At 39.7% G+C, this 22,005-nt stretch overlaps 1 protein-coding gene across 1 annotated transcript in view; it reads right to left on the reverse strand.

Moving 5' to 3' along the window:
* The window catches only part of LOC116910883 (regulating synaptic membrane exocytosis protein 2-like), a 37,176-nt gene extending 15,759 nt beyond the window's left edge, over positions 1-21,417 (reverse strand). The window contains exons 1-3 of the mRNA XM_032914658.1: positions 21,111-21,417; positions 20,614-20,700; positions 5,867-6,077 (exon numbers count right to left, since the gene is read on the reverse strand). Of these exons, the coding sequence (XP_032770549.1) occupies positions 5,867-6,077; positions 20,614-20,700; positions 21,111-21,229 (417 nt within the window). The 5' untranslated portion in view covers positions 21,230-21,417. The remainder of the gene's footprint in view (positions 1-5,866; positions 6,078-20,613; positions 20,701-21,110) is intronic.
* Between the last annotated feature and the right edge of the window lie 588 nt (positions 21,418-22,005).

Genomic DNA, 22,005 nt, shown 5'->3' on the forward strand with positions numbered 1-22,005 from the left:
AGGCTCAAGTTCGCTCGCGGGGTGCTGCCCACAAGCTCTCCGCAGCGGCAGCAACCAGGAAGATCTGCGCCGCCGTTTCTCCAAAAGTGACTCTTCAATGGACAAAACTTTTCAAAAAAAAATTTCTGCGTGCGGCCGCGGATCCTCCAGCCACACGGTGTCTCCTCGACAGTCAGAAAGTTTGTGCGGCGGTCCGAGGTGGAGGGAAACAACCGAGCCGGCAGTGCACAGGGCACAACAGACAACTGGGCCGGCTCCTCCGGGCTCAACACCCAACTCCAGGGGGCCCCCAGGGCCCGGGCAGCTGCCCTTGCGCATCTGGGCGCGGTGACCTCCAGCCCTGGCTTCAACTCAGCCTGAGGACCCGAGGACAAAACACCCAGTAAGAGAAGGTCGAGGGACAACTTTTCTCCAGCGCGTCAGCCGGTGGCGGAGCTTCGCAGGTCTCTCCAACTCAATTCTTCATAGAGTTAGAAAGAGCAATTTACAAATTCATTTGGAATAACAAAAAAAAAAAACAACCAGGATACTGAAAACTGTCCTCAACAATAAAAAAACTCGAGCTCTCTGTACCCAAATCCCATGGGGAAGAAAGCTGGACTCTCAGAAGTGCAGACAATCCTGAAGGCTCAGGGGATTCCATCACTTCTGCTCACATTTCTGGCCCAAGAGGAAACCATCTAGTACCTTCTGTGCTCTATGGGCACAGGAACCTAGGAGCAGTCGGGGGCAGGAACCTTCCAGTTTCTGCCGGCGCCTGGAACTGAACTGAACTGGTCCCACAGCTGAAAGCCTTGCCAGGAGTGCCAACAAACCTGAGAGCAGAGATAAAACCAACTCTTCTGCTACATGTGACCAGTCTGGTGGCCTCTGGACACACAAAGGTGGGAGGAGTCTGACATAGGACACTTCTGGTTTCTGTCTGCACCCCAAGCTAAAAGCCAGTCAACAAGAGCGCTGACACACCTAAGAGCAGAGGTGAGACCAACTCTTCTGCTTCAGGCGACCCGCCTGGAGGCTTAAGGACACACAATCCCAGGAGCAGCTCTCCGTTCCCAGATCCAGCTGAAAGAAAACAGGTCTACATGAGTGCTGACACACAGGCCTACTGGAAGGACAAGCCACTGTCAGAGACAGCAAGATAACACCAGAGACAACCTGAGGGCGAGAGGCAAGCACAGACACCTAAGCAACAGAAACCGAGACTACTTGGCATCATCAGAGCTCAGGTCTCCCACCAAAGCAAATACTGGATATCGAAACACACTGGAAAAGTAAGATTCAGATTTGAAATCACATCACATGATGATGATAGAGAACTACAGGACAACACAGGTAAACAATTAGAAACCCTCAAAGAGGAACCACGAAAATCCCTTAAAGAATTACAGGAAAATACAACCAAACAGGTGAAGGAATTGAACAAAACCATGCAGGACTTAAAAAATGGAAATACAAGGCTGCCCACTCTCTCCCTACTTGTTCAAATATAGTTCTTGAAGTCCTAGCCAGAGCAATCAGACAACAAAAGATCAAAGGGATACAGATTGGAAAGAAGTCAAAATATCACTATTTGCAGACTATATGATTATATACTTAAGTGATCCCAAAAATTCCACCAGAGAACTACTAAACCTGATGAACACCTTCAGCAAAGTGGCTGGGTATAAAATTAACTCAACTAAATCAGTAGCCTTCCTCTACACAAAAGAGAAACAAGCCGAGAAAGAAATTAGGGAAATGACACCCTTCATAATAGTCCCAAATAAAATAAAATACCTCAGTGTGACTTTAACCAAGCAAATGAAAGATCTGTATGATAAGAACATGAAGCCTCTGAAGAAAGAAATTGAAGAAGAACTCAGAAGAAGGAAATATCTCCCACGCTCATGGATTGGCAGGATTAACATAGTAAAGATGGCCATTTTACCAACAACAATCTACAGATTCAATGCAATCCCCATCAAAATACCAATCCAATTCTTCAGAGAGTTAGACAGAACAATTTGCAAATTCATCTGGAATAACAAAAAACCCAGGATAGCTAAAACTATCCTCAACAATAAAAAGACTTCCAGGGGAATCACTATCCCTGAACTCAAGCAGTTTACAGAGCAATAGTGATAAAAACTGCATGGTATTAGTACAGAGACAGACAGATAGACCAGTGGAATAAAATTAAAGACCCAGAATTGAACCCACACACCTATGGTCACTTGATTTTTGACAAAGGAGCCAAAACCATCCAATGGAAAAAAGATAGCTTTTTCAGCAAATGGTGCTGGTTCAACTGGAGGTCAACATGTAGAAGAATGCAGATCGATCCATGCTTATCACCCTGTACAAAGCTTAAGTCCAAGTCGATCAAGGACCTCCACATCAAGCCAGATACACTCAAACTAATAGAAGAAAAAGTGGGGAAGCATCTGGAACACATGGGCACTGGAGAAAATTTCCTGAACAAAACACCAATGGTTTATGCTCTAAGATCAAGAATCGACAAATGGGATCTCATAAAACTGCAAAGCTTATGTAAGGCAAAGGACACTGTGGTTAGGACAAAACGGCAACCAACAGATTGGGAAAAGATCTTTACCAATCCTACAACAGATAGAGGCCTTATATCCAAAATATACAAAGAACTCAAGAAGTTAGACTACAGGGAGACAAATAACCCTATTTAAAAATGGGGTTCAGAGCTAAACAAAGAATTCACAGCTGAGGAATGCCGAATGGCTGAGAAACATCTAAAGAAATGTTCAACATCTTTAGTCATAAGGGAAACGCAAATCAAAACAACCCCGAGATTCCACCTCACACCAGTCAGAATGGCTAAGATCAAAAACTCAGGTGACAGCAGATGTTGGCAGGGATGTGGAGAAAGAGGAACACTCCTCCATTGTTGGTAGGACTGCAGACTGGTACAACCATTCTGGAAATCAGTCTGGAGGTTCCTCAGAAAATTGAACATTGAACTACCTGAGGACCCAGCTATACCTCTCTTGGGCATATACCCAAAAGATGCCCCAACATATAACAATGACCCATGTTCCACTATGTTCATAGAAGCCTTATTTATAATAGCCAGAAGCTGGAAAGAACCCAGATGCCCTTCAACAGAGGAATGGATACAGAAAATGTGGTACATTTACACAATGGAATACTACTCAGCTATCAAAAACAATAACTTTATGAAATTCATAGGCAAATGGAGGGAACTGGAAAATATCATCCTGAGTGAGATAACCCAATCACAGAAAAACACATATGGTATGCACTCATTGATAAGTGGCTATTAGCCCAAATGCTTGAATTACCCTAGATGCACAGAACACATGAAACTCAAGAAGGATGACCAAAATGCAAATGCTTCACTACTTCTTTAAAAGGGGAACAAGAATACCCTTGGCAGGGAATAGGGAGGCAAAGTTTAGAACAGAGGCAGAAGGAACACCCATTCAGAGCCTGCCCCACATGTGGTCCATACATATACAGCCACCAAAGTAGGTAAGATGGATGAAGCAAAGAAGTGCAGGCTAACAGGAACCGGATGTAGATCTCTCCTGAGAGACACAGCCATAATACAGCAAATACATAGGCGAATGCCATCATTAAACCACTGAACTGACAACAGGACCCCCGTTGAAGGAATCTTAGAAAGGACTGAAAGAGCTTGAAGGGGCTTGAGACTCCATATGAACAACAATGCCAATCAACCAGAGCTTCCAGGGACTAAGACACTACCCAAAGACTATACATGGACTGACTCTGGGCTCCAATCTCATAGGTAGCAATGAATAGCCTAGTAAGAGCACCAGTGGAAGGGGAAGCCCTTGGTCCTGCCAAGACTGAACCCCCAGTGAACGTGATTGCTGGGGGGAGGATGGGGAGGGGAAGCCCATATAGGACGGGAGGGGGAAGGGTTGGGGGATGTTGGCCCAGAAACTGGGAAAGGGAATAACAATTGAAATGTAAATAAGAAATACCCAAGTTAACAAAGATGGAGGGAAAAAAAAGAATTTAGACTCCAGAGAATCAAATAACCCTATTAAAAATAGGATACAGAGATAAACAAAGAATTCTCAACTGAAGAATATCGAATGGGCAAGAAGCACCCAAAGAATTGTTCAACATCCTTATTCATCAGGGAAATGCAAATCAAACAACCCTGAGATTCCACCTCACACCAGTCAGAATGGCTAAGATCAAAACCTCAGGTGACAACAAATGCTGGCAAGGATTCGGAGAAAGAGGAACACTCCTCCATTGTTGGTGGGATTGCAAGCTGGTACAACCACTCTGGAAAAAAGTCTGGAGCTTCCTCAGAAAATTGGACATAGTACTACCTGAGGACCCAGCTATACCACTCCTGAGGCATATACCCAAATGATGCTTCAACATATTTCAAGGACACATCCTCCACTATGTTCATAGCAGCCTTATTTATAATAGCCAGAAGCTGGAAAGACCCCAGATGCCCTTCAACAGAGGAATGGATACAGAAATTGTGGTACATATACACAATGGAGTACTACTCAGATATCAAAAACAATGGCTTCGTGAAATTCATAGGCAAATGGATGGAACTAGAAAATATCATCCTGAGTGAGGTAACCCAATCACAAAAAAACACACATGGTATGCACTCACTAGTCCATGGATATTAGCTCAAAAGCTCGGATTACCCAAGATACAATCCACAGAGCACATGAAGCTCGAGAAGAAGAACAACCAAAGTGTGATGCATCAGTCCTTAGAAGGGAGAAAGTAAGGAGACAAAGTTTGGAGCAGAGACTGAAGGAATGGTCATTCACAGCCTGCCCCACCTGGGGATACAGCCATACACATACAGCCACCAAACCCAGACAATATTGCTGATGCCAAGAAGTGCATGCTGACAGGAGCCTGATATAGACATCTCCAGGAACCTGAAAGGCTCTGCCAGAGCATGACAAATACAGAAGCGAATGCTGGCAGTCAACCATTGAACTAAGAAAAGGGTCTCTATTGGAGGAATTAGAGAAAGGATTGAAGGAGCTGAAGGGGCTTGCAGTCCCATAAGAACAACAATACCTACCAACCAGAGCTCCCAGGGACTAAACCACTACCCAAAGAGTACACATGGACAGACCCATGTCTCCATCTGCATATGGAGCAGAGGATGGCCTTGTTGGCCACCAATGGGAGGGGAAGCACGTGGGTCCTGCCAAGGCTGGACCCCCCAGTGTAGGGGAAAATCAGAGCAGGGAGGCGGGAAGGGGGTGGTTGGATGGGTGGGAGAACACCCTCACAGAAGAAGAGGGAGAAGTATGATATAGTTAGACTCAGGGATAAGAGGAATAGGGGGTTTATGAACGGGAAACCAGGAAAGGGGATAACATTTGAAATGTAAATTAAAAAGAATGTTATTTCATAAGTATGAAAACAAAAACAAAAGTAAAGCTTCCAAAGCTACAAAATCAAAAAACAAATCTCAGAACTAAAATGAGCCTGTTTCAAGCACCCAAGGAAGTACAAAGTCTGTGAACGCATCCTAGAAAGAGAGGAACTCTGTCAGAGCTCGGCTTCATTTGCGTTGCTGTAAGACTCATTCTCAGTCTCTGGATCGAAGTGTTCATTATCCATACAGAGGACAGAACAATTCATCTAGCGTTCTCAGGGAAATTCAAAGTCGAAGGCCCTGAGTCTAACTGTATCATAAGCTGATATGGACAGTTAAGATTACCTTTCACACTCAGAAAAAGATGCAAACCTTTGTCTAACATGAAAGCACGGGTGTTTGTTCTTTGGTTAAGCTCAGAAGCAATTTCAGTTGTCTGCTGATTTTAAGGTTAACTATGGCATAAGGAGCACTCCAGTACTGTACCTTGTTTGAGCGTAACGACACTCGACCTCCACAACGAGCACAGAACTTGGTTTGGCAATATGAACAGTTATGGCCGCATCCATCTGCAAATTTTGTCTTGTGGCAGATGCCGCAGGTTGGGGCGTCGCCCTTCTGCTCTTGCTGCTGTTGCGATTCCTCTCCCATTTTCTTGACTTGCTCCTTATACATTTCAAATTGTTGATGCAGCTTTCTGCAGGGAAGGAAAAGGGTTTTAAAAACTGGTTTCCTAGTGATCAAAATCACAATCTGTGGACATAATTTTATAATCAAAATACCCAAAATGAGAATAAAAAGTATAAAATTTAATCTGAAAACTATAGAATATCTTGCTTACATGGTATATTACGTCATAAATGTTAAACTTAGTTCTATCTTTGATATACATATTAACTGTAAAATCAACTGGTTGTGTTTGTGGAACATAACAAAAACCATTGATTTTCAACAGTTTAGCTTCAGAAATACAAGAAGCCAATTTTATATTCACAAAAAAGCCATAACCTAGTATCTTAAAACCAGTGAGATACAGTTACAACTGTACTGAACTAAAGAAGCTTACAGAGAGATAATCTCACAGAGAGAGTTGTGTTCAACAGTCTGAACACAACTTAGCTGCAAAAAGAAAATACTGTGAAATATTATCACCTAACAAAAAAATTATGCAAATAAAGTAACGCCAAGTACACTTTCAAACTAAAAGTCTAGAGCCTAGGGAACTGTCTCAACAATTAAGAGCACTTGCTTAATTGAAAGGAAAAGAGTTTGGCTCCCAGCCCCCACGCCAAGTGGCTCAGAATGACCTGTAACTCCAACCACAGGAGTTCTGCAACCCTCTTCTGATATACTGGACACAAACACACACTTGTTCATACTCACATGCATGCGTATACACACATGTGTTCATACTCGCATGCACACGCACGCATACACACACACACACACACACACACATAAATAAAAATAAAATGAATTTAAAAGAAAACTAGGTCAAAAGAAAAGACATCTAGAAAGATGTTTCATTTACTATTATTAAAAATTGTTTTATTATATTTATAAAGACAAATTTAAGTGTTTAATAACCATGATTAACTTAAGATTTAAAAAACTAAAAATGATGCCACTCCAATTCTAACAGTGACAAAAGAATGAAAATCTACAAAATTATAACTTATTTTGAGCCCATCAGAAAGCAAATTGTCAGGCAAACAATCTAAATCCAAAGACACTAGTGTAACTGTTAATACTCACACAACCACGTCCACTTTATACGGTTCTGGGGACTGAAAATGAGGTTTCACACATTCTAAGTAAGCATTCTGTCTAAGAAGCTACATCTCCAGAGAGATACTAACAAACTGTGCAATTGTAAGATTCGGCTAACATGACAGCTTCAAACAACCAAAGACCCAGACTCAAAGAAGGCTGCTAATCACCAGGCTTTGCCCACAGACCTTCCTTCCCAAGTGCTCTGGAAGCTTCCTTCCCAAGTGCTCTGGGAGACTTGAAAACTTGAGTCAGGAGAAATGAATTCCTACTCTAGGGAAGTGCATATTGCTGGGTAAACTGTGGCCACTGAGGTACAGACATGATTTTCTTAGATAAAATAATAAAAGCTTTATTTAAGCCATGAGGAAGAAAGTAGCCTCTGTCACTTAAGATAAAGACAAAGAGCCATCGAAGCTAAAGACAAGATTTGAGAGGAAAAAAACCTTTATCCACAATGCAGAAAAGAACCTTGGTTCCACGGACCTACCCAAACACGAATAAAACATCTTTCGTCATTAAGATGTAGGAGGAAGCTCCTGCCTCCAAACTGGATACAGAACTGGAAATCAAAGCATGGATAGGAAAGAGAACTCATGAGGTGACCCACGCTCAAGGTCTGGTAGCTGTCAAGCCTGGAAGGTGAAAAACGTACAGAGAAGACCTGCTTCCCTACAGGGCAATCACTAAGCAATAAGCATCACTAGTCAAGTGCTTGTAAAAACTCAAGTGTGTTGGGGGTACTACATGCAATCCTCATACGAGAGAGTGTGTAAGGACAGCCAGAACATGGAAGCAACCTCTAGTTCTCTAGCATCATTATAAGTGCATGCAAAACAGTTCACATTCTTTAAAGAACTGGATGACTGTGTTGCACTGAAGACAGGGGTGGCAACAACAAAATTCAAACCTATCTGAAGTCTTGATTTGCTTCATGTTTCAACTCTCAACACCAACAGCCTGATGGAAAGGGGATGTCCACCTCAAAAGTGTGCCACTCAAGACACAGCATAAAGCAAAATCTAAAAACAAAAGACTAAATAATCTGTGGCAAGAGACATAACAGATTCAGAGACGACACGGATTTGGGAACAATCACATTCTGAAGAAACTGGGGCTTGGAACACCGGAGGAATGGAAGAGAGGAAATGGGAATAATATAATTATATTTTAATTAAGTTTTTAATTATTAAGATAAAGGATATATAGAAAAGGTGCACATCCTTCATGGACAATTGGTTATCTAGACTATGTTGTCTTACAGAAAGAAATGAAAGATTCCCTTAAAAGGAAAGAAAAAAGGACTCAACTGTAAGCTGCCTATAAGACTCACTTCGCCACTAAGGAAAGGAAGGATAGAGGGAGTGAAAGCAGGACTGAGAAAATACTCCATGAAGGTGGAAATCCACAAAGCAAAGATATCAGACATACCTTATATCTAATAAACTGTGTTTAAAACTGTAAAAAGATACAAAGAATGTTCTAATAAATTCATTATAATGTATGTGGACTCTAAGTATGTCTACACACAACACTAAAGCAGCAAATAAGGCAAATAGTAGGAGATTGCTAATGAGAGAGTAAATATGAGGAATTGGCTCTATTAGCTTGCTGCCAACAATATATAGAGCATATAAACAGAAAATCAATATAAAATAAAGGTCTTGAAGTGAACTTTAGATCAAATGGGAACTTTAGATCAAAAGTAATATTTCCATACCAAAATAGTACAATACACATTCATTTCAAGAGCATTCATGCACAACATTCCACAATATGAAACACAAAACAATATGAAATATTTTGAAATTTTCACTAATATGTAAAAATTAACTTATTCATTGTCCATTGCTATAAATAAGAAAATACTTATAATGTCCCCCAAGTCTGGAATCTACAGTCATGTGCCAAATGGTGATCCTTCAACCACAGTTACAAGCTGCACATGTAACATTTGTAGCTTCATGGAATTTGAATATAGCTCTAGCCTAGGTGTATACAGCAGACTATATGGTTTAAGTTTATGCTATTATACTGTATGTTATCTGCAGAATGATGAAGTCATCGAATAATACATTTCTCATAATATGTCCCCACTGTTAAGTGACATACAACTGTAGGGACAAGTACACGTCTTTAAGCCCAGGTTTCACACTATTTCTTGAGTAACCTTCTGAAGTTATCCTGTCTTACTTTTAATCCTTTCCACGTGTCATATGCATTCCATTGCATACTCTCCCTGCCTTAGATCCATATTGCTCTCTAGTCCTAAGCCTCTCTATGCATCATCTATCATCTATCTGTCTGTCTGTCTATCATCCATCTATCCATTACATACCTACCTACCTGCCTATCTATCTACCCCAGTATCTGTGTAGCCCAGGTTGGTTTAGAACTCAAGATCCTCCTGCTTAGACACAACAAAGAGAGGACTGCAGGTGTGTGCTATCATGACTAACAAAAGAAAACATTCTCAAACCTGAAATCATGCCCAAGGCACATACAGCAGCAAGAACACTGAAGTCTCACTATGAAACCCAAAAAACACCACATTTTTCTAGCTTCTGATGAAGTTCATTCAAACAGGCTGCCACTCATATGAATTGCTTTTTTGTATCTTTTATCAAATACTTTAGATTTGACTTTTTATATGTATCTTCCTGTTTTGAAGGAGTGCTTACATATAATCCTTTATAAACTTAAACACAGAAAAATCTTCTCCAAGTCTGTGGTGTAATTGCTAATTTTGTACTCCAAAGTTGTCAATATATCAATTTCTTCATTCATTATGTGATTTGACTGGTGTGTATGTATGTTTGTGTATGCACAAATATGTACACACATATACGTGTATGCACTTAGCTATGTTACACACAAAAATTCTCCAGTCTCTTCTGAATAGCCTTATAATTTTACCACTCATAGCTAAGTTTTTAATCGATCTGAAGTTTATTTCTGTATATGATGTGGTGCAGAGATTTAATCTCAATGTTCTTTATATAGATATTCTATTTCCCCATCATCATTTATTAAGTAGTTAACTTCTCTTCCAAAAATCTGTGATATCAGCCTATCATATATTAAGTTCCATTCTTACATAGATGGACACAATATTGTATTTCATTGGAAGCTGTGTCTACTCCTACTCCAGAACAACATTGTCAAAACCAAACTTGAAGTACATAAAAGGTCCAACCCATCTCAAATACATAAAGTTGAATACATGACTATCTGGTAAGGTAGACCAAAAGTCAATACACTTGTCTGTAAAGGGCTGCATAATATTTTAGGCGTTGCCATTTGTCGGTTGCACAACTCATCATGGGACATGAAGGCAGCCATAAATGATGTGAAAATAAATCATCTTAGATGTATTCCACTTAAACTTTACGCACAATCCATATTTAGAAAATCTCTGGTATAAATACAACAAAGATATGATATTCTAATTAGAACTACTTTATATACTAATATTTAAGACATACACAGTAACATAAATACAAACTATGGTGTATGTTCTATATCAATTTCTGCACTAAAAACTCATTAAAGTTAGTATCTTCCAAAGCAAATGTGTTCGTCTCTGTGAATGAACAGGACTTTTAAATTCGTGTTTACTGCTAGTCCATCAAAATCTCATCCCCAGCCTCATGGTTTCATCTTTGTTATTTTAAACATTTGGTGTAATTTTAAGCTCTCCACAAACTAGTCATTTACACTACTACTTTAAAGGTCACCAGTGGACGGTTTGATCATTAAACTTCAAACGCTTTTCATCGTGAAGTCATATCTTTTCATATTTCTAGACTGCTGTTAAATTTACTTTCTCCCTTTTCACACATCCATCATATAATCTTTATAGATACAGGTATCTAAACTTTGAGTTATTTTTGAGGTAGTGTTTAGATGATGTATTTTTGTAATGATTGGGACAAGAAATGTTGCCCCCAAAGGATCTTGCACTGAATGCATGATACTTAGCTGAGGAAATATTTGCGGAGGTTATAAAAATGTTGGGAAGTAGGGCAGCTGAAGGATTCTGGTCATTAGGGGTAGATCCTAAAGCAGTAGTTCTCAACCTATGGGTTGCAACCCCTTTTAGGGTCACATATCTGATATCCTGCAAGATATTTACATTATAACCCATAAGAGTAGCAAAATTACAGTTATGAAGTAACAAAAAAGTAATTTTATCATTGGGGATCACCACAACATTAGGAACTGTATTAAACCACCAATCAAAGAGTACACATGGAGGCACCCATGGTTCAAACCACATATGTAGCAGAGGATGGTCTTATCTGGCATCAATGGGAGGGAAGGCCTTGTGAAGACTCATTTCCCCAGTGTAGGGGAATGCTAGAGTGTTGAGGCAGGAGTGGATGGGTGGGTGGGAGAGCACCCTCATAGAGGCAGGGGCAGGGGGTGGGATAGGGGATTTGCAGAGGGGAAACCAGGAAGGGGGATAGCATTTGAAATATAAATACATAAAATAACCAATAATTTAAAAAAAAAAGCGATCACAGCTTTAGGAAGGTTGAGAAGCACTGTCCTAAAGGTTAATGAGAGCATCTTCTTCCTAGCCCCGACTCCCTTCTCACCTCTTTCTCCCTCTTCCCCAAATCTCTGTACAATCTGTCTGTCTATCTTGAGGTACGTAACCTCTACCATATGATCCCACTGCCACATTCTGCTCAACTGATGAATGCAACCAAGAAACCAAGAACTAAACCTTTAGAAATCATGAACCAAAATAAATGTTTCCTCTCTTAGGTAGGTTGTTTCTGTCTGATGTTATGCTATAGAAACAATAAATGTAACAGTTGTCTTCAAGCAGTATAGTGTAGTTCAAAAAAAATAAACTCAATTTATACAGACTCAAATTAGAACACCTACTCTGTATTATAGAGTGACTTGAGGAGGTGGGGAAAATCTATATATTCCAAGCACACAGTATACTGGTGGTGTTCCCCCACTGGTTCATGTTTGCATACTTGTTCCCCAGTTGATGAGCCTGTTTAGGAAGGATTAGATGTGACCCTTTAGAGGAGCTGTATCCCAAGGTGTGATTTGAGGCTTCAGGCTTCCTGCCCTCTTCAATCCACCCTCTACCTCCTGATTGTGGGTCAAGCTCTCACCATCACCATGGCTCTGTGGCCATCATGGGTCTAACCCTCTGTAAGCCCAAGTAAATACTTTCTTTTGTGAGTTGCCTTAGGCATGGTGTTTTGTCACAGCATGGGTGACATCAGTTAAAATAAAAAGAGAGATACATGTATAAACACTGGACATATCAAGTAAACCAAGTGTAAGTCAATTAAACACCTGTGAAAGAAAGTGTAAGAAAAACTAATTCTAGAAGACAGGCATTAATTGTGAATAGTAATAGCAGGACTTCACAGAAAAGGAACATTTTGGGGATTTTAAACATCTTGTTCTTAAAAAGGAGATATGGTAGGCAACAACTAAGGAATAAATTTCAACCTGGAGTTTTTCATCTGCAAAGCAGCATAGAAGCAGAAAATTCAGGAGGTGGAAAGAATTTGCATTTGAAATAATATATACATCTGAAACAAACCAAAAAAAAAAAAAAAGCAGAAACTAAAAAGGCAATTTAGAAGAGACTGTTTCTAATTCAATGCTAAGAACTATTAGCATTATTACTGTTATAACTATTATCATTATTATTATAATCAATAGCTACCTTCATTTTTGACATGTTAGAGAAATCAGTAAGTCACTGTGAAAATATTTAACAAAATGATCTCAAATAAATCAGGTATTTCATTGGTTTAAGGCTAGCAATATAGCCAAATATATATATTTCTGAATGTTTGGATTTTTTTTAATGACTAGACTGGTCCCAAGACAGCAACTATATGAAGCCCAACTCTAACCTCTATTTAAGAGACTCCCCAGAGTAATTCTCCTTCCCCAGCTTGCTCACCTATCTATCACGCACACTTTTCACTGCATCATCCTGGGACTGATTGTAGTATAAGCCCAGAGTTAAATTAAGAACTGCTGGCAGGAGTCCCCAAAGCTAGTTCCCCCATCCTACCATTTCAACGCCATCAGCAGACACCAACTACTGAGTCCCAAGACCTGTGACATATGGAGCAAAACAAAACCTTACTTAGAGATTTCCCAGGTCAGTCCACTTATGCTGTCTGCTGGCCTACCACCCAATCCTCACACTGCACCTATAATGGGACGAACTCAAGTCTGAACCCAGAGTCCCAGTTACAACATCAGACACCCCATCTACTACACCAATTAGGGAACAAAGTCCCTGAAACCCAAAGAGGCGCCAAGACCAAAACCCAGTACCATGCAAGCCAGTGCACACAAGCTGACAGGTTGGGGCTAAGAACAAATAAATGTCCAACACCTCAGAAGCATAGGAAAGACCAGATATCTATACCAACAAACACCAAAAACATTATAACTCCAGATATCTAGATCCCATCCCAAAAACACAAGCATAAACAACCAAGATAATATGCTTCATCCAAAAGCCACTACTTCTATGGTAAAATTTGCTGAGAAAAACAATTTAACTGAAGCACAAGACAAAGCCCTCAAAATACCAATTATGAGTATGTTCAAGGACCTTAAGGAAAAGATACAAACAATCGACTGATGAAGATCTTGAGAGCATGTGGCTGAAAACAATGACAATGAAAAGAATTCATGATATGAAAATAGAATCTAACAAAGAAATAGAATTAGCACTCACACACAAAAAGCCAAACTGAAATAAAACTAAAACTAAAAGACTCAGGAAATCACCAAAAAAGCTCAGAGGAAAGTTTTACCAATATATTAAATTAATTAGAAGAGAGAATGCCAGGTCTTAAAGACAAGGTAGACAAAATTGAACAATCACTCAACTGCTAAAAATCTAAAAAAAAAAATCCAGACATAAAATATCCAGGAAATCTAGGACACTGAAAAAACCAACCAAATAAACCTATAAATAATAGGTATTCAGGATAATGAAGAAACCCAAGCCAAAGGCACAGAAAATATTTTAAACTAATAAAAGAAAATTTCCTAAATCTAAAACCTATATGCCTATTGGGATTCAAGAAGTATGTGAAATATCAAAATAGGCAAGACCAGAAAAGAAATTCCTACTGTCACAAAATAATCAAAAACATTACTTGTACAGAAAAAACAAAAAGGATATTAAAAACTACAAAAAAAAGATCAAGTCACATATAAAAGCAGGCCTATAATAATAACACCTGACTTTTCCATGTTAACTCTGAAAGCCAGAGGAGCCTAGACTGATGTTCTATAAACTGAAAAACAACAGATACCAGCCCAGACCACTACACCCAGTTGTGGTGGCTTAAATAAGAATGCCCCCCATTGACTCAAATATTTGAATATTTAGTCACCAGGAATTGGCATGATTTCAAATGACTAGGAAGTGTGGCCTTTTTGGAGGAAGTGTGACCCCCCTGGGTGGGTGGGGGGAGTTGAGATTTCAAAAGCCCATTCCCAGTCCAGCACACACACACACACACTAACTCACAGACTCACTAACTCACACTCCCTTCCTTCCTTCCCCCCTCCCCGCCCCTGTACCCACCCATGCACCACCACCCCAATGATCCAGGTTGTAGATCCCAACTTCTCCAGCACTGTGCCTGCCATGCTGCTTCCCGGCATGATGATAACGGACTAAATCTCTGAAAGTGTAAACACCCTAATTAAATGCTCTTTTGTAAGAGTTACTTTGGCCATGGTGTCTCTTCACAGCAATAGAATAGTAACTTAGACACCAACAAAACTATCAATCATGCCAAGTGGGCATGCTAGTGCTTGCCTTTAATCCCAGCACTAGGGAGGCAGAAGCAAGTAGATCTCAGTGAGTTCAAAGCCATCCTGGTCTACAAACTTGGTTGTTCAGGACAACCAAGGCTGTTTACACAGAAAAACCCTATTTGGGAAAAAAAAAAAACAAAACAAAAACAAAAAAAAAATTATCAATTATAATAGGAGAAAACACATTTCATCATAAGATCAAATTTAAACAATTAATGTCTACAGATCCAGCTCTAAAAAAAAAACTAAATGGAACACTTCAGCCTAAAATAAAGATTTACTACACCCAAGAGGAGAGGACACAAGAAATAATCCCAGAAAGTTTTGACAAAATTCTAAAAACCACAACAAAATAATGAATATTGTTCAGTAATAACTCTCAATGTTAATAATGTCAGTTCCCCTGGATTTGAAAACAGAATCCATCTTTCTGCTGCCTCCAATCCATCTTCTTGCTTTCTCCAAGAAATACCTCACCATCAAAGACTAACACTCCATTCAGCTTCCTAAAATACAGACATGTATAAGTGGAATCTAAACGGAGTTACCAGAGAATACCCAACTTTATACCAGATACTGCCCAGCTATCAGGAATGGGTTAAATCTTTTAGAGTTGTTGGCCAAAGAGGTCCAGACTCTCCTTCCAAGCAGTAGAGACTACTGCAGTAATACTGGCTACCCCATGACCTGATGCTGAGACCCTACTGGTAAAGATGCTACTGCTTATGTCATTAAACGTAAAGAAACTGAGTTGGTAATCAAGTGGAAGCTTCACACCACTGAAGCTGGTGCTAGAAGATACTCATAGGCTATAAGAGGAGAAAAGTAATCATCATTCTGACCCAGCTATGAACCCTGTGAGCCGAAATAGAACCTGTATGTAAGACAGGGTCTCTGATGGATGCAGTAGCAAAACAAATGTTGTGGGAGTGACCATTTCCCTTCTTACTGACTTCAGACCCACTCCATGACACAGAGCTCATACTCCAACTGCTAAAGTGGCCAACAACCAACCTGAGACCAGACGGGTCAAGGGCCCCAGGGAAAAACCTACAATTATTATTCTCTTAAATAGACACAACAATAAAACAACCCCTAATGACTGTTGCTTACCCATTGGGTACATCACTCGACCCTCATCAGAGAAGCTTCTTGTTAAAACGGCAATTAACATAGAAACCTACAGATAGGCAATATGCAGAGAATGAAAAGCTTTGGAACAATCAGCCCTAAATGGGATATCTTTATCACATCCCTCCCCTCCAGGCTCAAAGATCTATGAAGAATAGCAGACCTAAGGCTGCAAGACCCAGGGGTAATGGACAACATAAAAAACTGTTTACAGACATAGCTGGGCTGACGCATATATGAATCCAAAGACTGTAACAGCATGTACAAGGACTGCATAGTTCACGCCAGGAAAAAATGCCAGCACAGAGAAAGGAAGTGGGCATAAAGTCCCATCGCTAGCCAAGAAGCTAGTTGCAGTTAATAGCTGCTGGGAGAGGAAAAGAGAAAATTATTTCAATGGAATGACACTGGGTAAATCAACAAAACTTCAGTGCTGGTCCTGTGCTAAGGAGTAGATGACAATAGCAAAGTGGATTGATTCCATAGGGTTTTTTGGTTTTGGTTTTCTGTGTGTGCATGTACGTTTGCATGTGCATTGTGCTTATGTGCACACACTTGGTTTTGGTTATGTCATTTTGTTTTATTTTTTAAATAATATAAGTACATTTCTCTCTTTTCCTTTCCCCCCTCCAAATCCTCCCATACACTGTTACCTGCTTTCAAATTCATGGCCTTTTTTTCACTAACTGTTATTGCCCACATATATACTTATGTGTATACATATTTAGTCCTAAATGTAGTGTCTTTAGCCCATACATTACTTGTATGCATGTTTTCAGGGCTGACCATCTGGCACTGGACTCCTCCCTTAAGAAAAGCACCTCACCCTCCCCAGCTTTCCTCAGTTGCCTGCAGTGCTGTGTGTAGGGTCGAGGCCTCGTGAGCATTTCCCACCCACTGCGGGATGTCCACTAGTGTTGTCCTTGTTCAGATCCCATTTGGGGAACAAAATGGCTTGATGCCCCATCACCTAGATAAAACACCATGTGTTTAAAAAAGAAATAAAGCTCTGATGATACTACTTACATTCCTAGAGATTTCTATGACTTAATTACACTTAATCTTGGTTGACATAGTTAACTATTGTTAACATGGTCCAAGAGTAGAGTCATTTAAGAAGAATTCTGAGTGCTTGTGAGAAAATAAGAGTCTTGTGACCTAATTTTCCTCAAAGCACAGAGTTGTTTGTGGGATGTGCTTTCCTGGTGTAGCAGGTAGGTGTGCGTTTACTTCACACTCTTCCCTACAACTGGCTACTGCTACTTGTCTATATGCCACCATGGAAAAACGGGTTATTGCCACATGCAGCTTGTCCTTGTGATTGTAAACTTTACTCATGTGATTCCCCTTAACCCTCGGAGAGGGTTAAACTGTCTGATGCTCTGAAGAAAGTTTTATGAGACCTTCTGAGACCTTAGTCTACCTCACTCTTGGCTCCATTCTCCCAGACCCCACTGCCTCTGGAGCAGTGACAAACTATAAAGCTGCAATCAGTTCACAGAGTGAAGGGACATGACACAATAAAGTCCCTCATTCCTCTGTAGCCCCTCTGTACTTACAATCCCTTTCCCCACGTCCAAGTCAGATGCAGAGTCACTAAAGCCTCAAGGATTAAGGCATGCTCAGCAAATGGCACATGCAGCATTATCAAATAAATCATTCAGGAAATGGAGATAAACACCCTGACACAGTAAGCAATTTCAATGTTGAAAGTATCTTTAATTTGATAAAGTATTTACTTTTAGGAGTAACTATAAAATGATCCTCCAGAGTAACCAGGAAAATAATGTCTTCAGAATGCATAAAACAGCACTATTAATAGTAGTCAAAAGACTAGAAATAAGATAAAATATTTCAGACTAAAATAGATAAAATAAAACCTACTAAGATACCAAAGTATTGTACATTAAGAGATAAATGAGACACAGCTACTTGAAATCAAACTCTGTATCTCACAAATATCTTGTGAAAAATAAGACACACACAGTAGACTCTACATCATATGGTGGATTTGTGTAACATAAATAAAAATAGACAAAAATAATGATGCTATGTAGAAAACAGTGTGTCTATAGAGGTCAGGATACAAGCTATCCCACTTCAAGGATGGGAGGCAGCGTTCCTGAAGAAGGAGCATGAGGTAAGACATGGCTGGTAGTGGTCAGCTTCGTGAACGTGCTGCTCATTGCCAGATACAGTCCCTATATATAACGAGTCAATGAGCCGAACACCCAGTTGATGCATCTCTCACTGAACGTATTCTTTGCATAAAAAAGCAATTAACCCTTTCATACCTTTATTTTTATTAAGAGAAGATCTTGTTATGACCCATGTTTCAACATCCAACTGCAATCTCCTGAGTGGCCGGGATTATTGGAATGTACCATGACAGAAATAGCATTTTCTGAATAAACAATATATTTGTTGTGGTTCTTATTTATTTACTCCTACATTAAGCCCCAAAGAATTTCAGATGGCTCTAAAGTATACAACCGATGCAGTCAAATTTAGATTATTCAGAATGAAAACTACGTTGGACCTGTATATATCTATGTGCAGTAACTGCCTACATCATTTCATAACTATATCAACGTTCAACCATGACCAATCAAGCATCATTAAGTTCACAGACTAAAATGAAAGATCTTTTCTCAATACTGTCATCAGTCTTTCCAAAAAATAACAAGGGAAATGTAAAATTAAAACTTTTTTTTTTTTGAGAGAGGATGTCTCTATTATGTAGCTCTGGCTTCCTGGAACTTGCTCTGTAGACCAGGCTGGCCTCAAACTCACAGACACCCTACTCACTGCTGGAATTAAAGATGAGCACCACCACATCCAGCCAAAATTAATGCTATTTTCTAAGTCTTCAATTTTCACTGGCATTCCCTTCAAAATACACGATCAATACTCTGAAGGACCTTATCTCCTCGTCTGAATTAATAAGAGGCTGCTCTGTTGTTTTAAATGTTCATCTCTAATCCTAGATTCAGGTCCATTACACACTGAGTAAGCAAGCACAAGGGGCAGGCACTGTGACACCCTGTCTATTCGTCAGCAATACAGGCAGGTAGTGACTGACTCTGTGACCTGAAGTCAAAACATTCAGTCTTCTGAAAGAAAAAGAAATTGGGTGGGGGCAATAAAGAGAAGAAAGGGGGAAGAAGGAGGCAGGAGGAAGAGAAAGAGGAAGAGAGAAGGGAGGGGAGAGAAGGGAGGGGGCAGAGAGGCAGGAGAAGGGTGGTTGATTAACAATTTGCCCTTTGATAAAAGCTCCCAAATATTGCTCCTTGGATGCATGTTTGATAGCTAAAAGGACAGTTCCTTTTTATGGGCTATTGAAAATCACTTTCAGTAGAATCTTTAAAATATGTGATCCCCTAAATATAAATATGAGAATCCCCTAATATATGTAATCTTTAGAGAAAAAAAAATTCAATGACTGTTGACAAAAACAAAAGAAAAAATAAGGTAAACAGTTTCTAACCAACACAAAAGAGGACTGGTTTCCTAAAATCACTGTAGACAGCAAATGTCATTTCTGAATATACTTCCTGGTGTGAACTTTCATAACATTATTATCCCTAACCTTTGGTCTTAATCCAAGCCATTACAGCATTTTTGTAGGAAAGTACTGAAATATATACTATTATTATTCTTATTGCAATAGCTATTCGCATGGCAAATTTCCATCAGAAATCAATAAAAATCAAATGTGAACTAACTATAGTCGATGTTACCGTTGCTCATTATGTACATGTTTCCTCTCATCCATGGCATGGTAAGACATTTTCAGACCCCACTGCCTATAGCTCAGATCCTGTAATCAGTTTGGGTCAATAGGTTGTAAGCTCAAGTGACTTATTTCACTTTCATTTATGCAATTAAGAATAAGCATAATCTGTGAACAACTTCTTTAAAAATCTCTTTACACGACTAAAAGAAAAGGAATCTAGAAGTTTTTAGTGTTTCAGGTCATTGTGAGAATACATTACTTTATTCCCCAATCAAGTTTTATAATGTAAAAATGTGTTGTGAAGCATAATTTGATAGTCAAATAAGTTTAGTAAACAGTGTTAAGATCTAATCCTAGTTAGGTTCTCAGAATTGCCACACTAAATCTGCTTAATCTTTCTTAAAACAACTTATCCAAAAACTATTTGACCGCACAACAAATTTAGGAGTTAATACTTCTTACTATCCTCTAGCACTTTTGTTTGGAGATACTGTAGAATATACATTATTGGGGAAATATGTCTCTGGGCAAATATGGCTTACATATTCATGTAAGTGAGGAGGATTGCCTGTTCTTTTCCATGACCTCTAAGTTATCCTTGTTTTCTGTCTAGATTCCCATGGACGAACGGCAGAACTACTGAACTTTCGCCTCACAGTTCCCTCACTGAGGCCCTGCATTCCAGGGCAGAATTTTAACTCGCACTCTCCAGTGTCCTATTGCATTAGATACCGTTAGTCTATGCAGACTGCTTACTTACGTCGGGGGCTCCTTTTCATTGTGTTGTTTTTGCTGGGGCTGAAGAACGTTATTTACCAGTTCAGTGATCCCACTAAAGGGAAACCACCTGTTTAAATAAGCAAATAATGTGACTGAAAAAAACAAAAGAATAACAATGTAGATTCATTTTTTTTACCCAAAGTAATAATAAATTAAAAAGAAAAAACCACAGGCACAAAAGCTACAGCCAATGGAAATGTGAGCTCCAATTATCACCAGGCAATCAGAAAGTAGGGAAATTAATTGAACACTCAACTAGTCCACAAGCAGGCAGCAAAAACCTACATCCAGTCACTATGTGGATGAAGTAAGAAGCTGCAGGCAGCTCTCTTACAAGCTAGAAAGTCAGAAAGCAGAAGACACACTAGCTGCAGCCTATCCAGTATTAGTGTAAGCTAATACCATCAGAGGTGCAGAGAGCAGAACACGGCAGAAGAACAGGAGTCAAGTGTACTGCACCAGAATACGTTTACTTACTGTGTCGGTTGTGGTTTGTGCTCTTCTTTGATCCTAAAAAAATAAGTTTGCACAACTGAGTGCACTGTACTAAAGCAGCAGTTTCTATCTATACATTTGTAGTTATATATAAAGGACATGAAAATTCGGATTATTACAAAGAAAAAATTTAGTGTTACATCATAAAGAATTGAGCATTTCAGTCAATTTTATACAAAAGGGGAAGAAAAGAGTTGGCTCATTTGGGTTTTTCTGTTCTGTTTTGCTTGTAGGGCTTAGGGATTTAGCACAGGCTATACACGCAGTAGGCAGTCACAGTACACTAGGGATTTAGCACAGGATGTACACACGGTAGGCAGTCACAGTTCACTAGGGATTTAGCACAGGCTATACACACGGTAGGCAGTCACAGTACACTAGGGATTTAGCACAGGATGTACATATGGTAGGCAGTCACAGTACACTAGGGATTTAGCACAGGCTATACACACGGTAGGCAGTCACAGTACACCAGGGATTTAGCACAGGCTATACATACGGTAGGCAGTCACAGTTCACTAGGGATTTAGCACAGGATGTACACACGGTAGGCAGTCACAGTACACTAGGGACTTAGCACAGGCTATACACACGGTAGGCAATCACAGTACACTAGGGGTTTAGCACAGGATATACACACGGTAGGCAGTCACAGTACACTAGGAACTTAGCACAGGCTATACACCCTTGGATTCATATTATGCATTATCCCTTACTAAGTCAAACTATTCACTCCACAGAGCTACATCTGTATGTTCTTTTCACAAGTTTCAGAAAATGAGGATGAGATTGGATCAACATACAGCAGTAGGTATGAAAATCTAACAGCATTGAACAGTTAAAAGACTGAGAAGAATCTCACACGGGGTGTGATTAG

The sequence above is a fragment of the Rattus rattus genome, chromosome 1, assembly GCF_011064425.1.
Source record: "Rattus rattus isolate New Zealand chromosome 1, Rrattus_CSIRO_v1, whole genome shotgun sequence".
Lineage (NCBI taxonomy): Eukaryota > Metazoa > Chordata > Mammalia > Rodentia > Muridae > Rattus > Rattus rattus.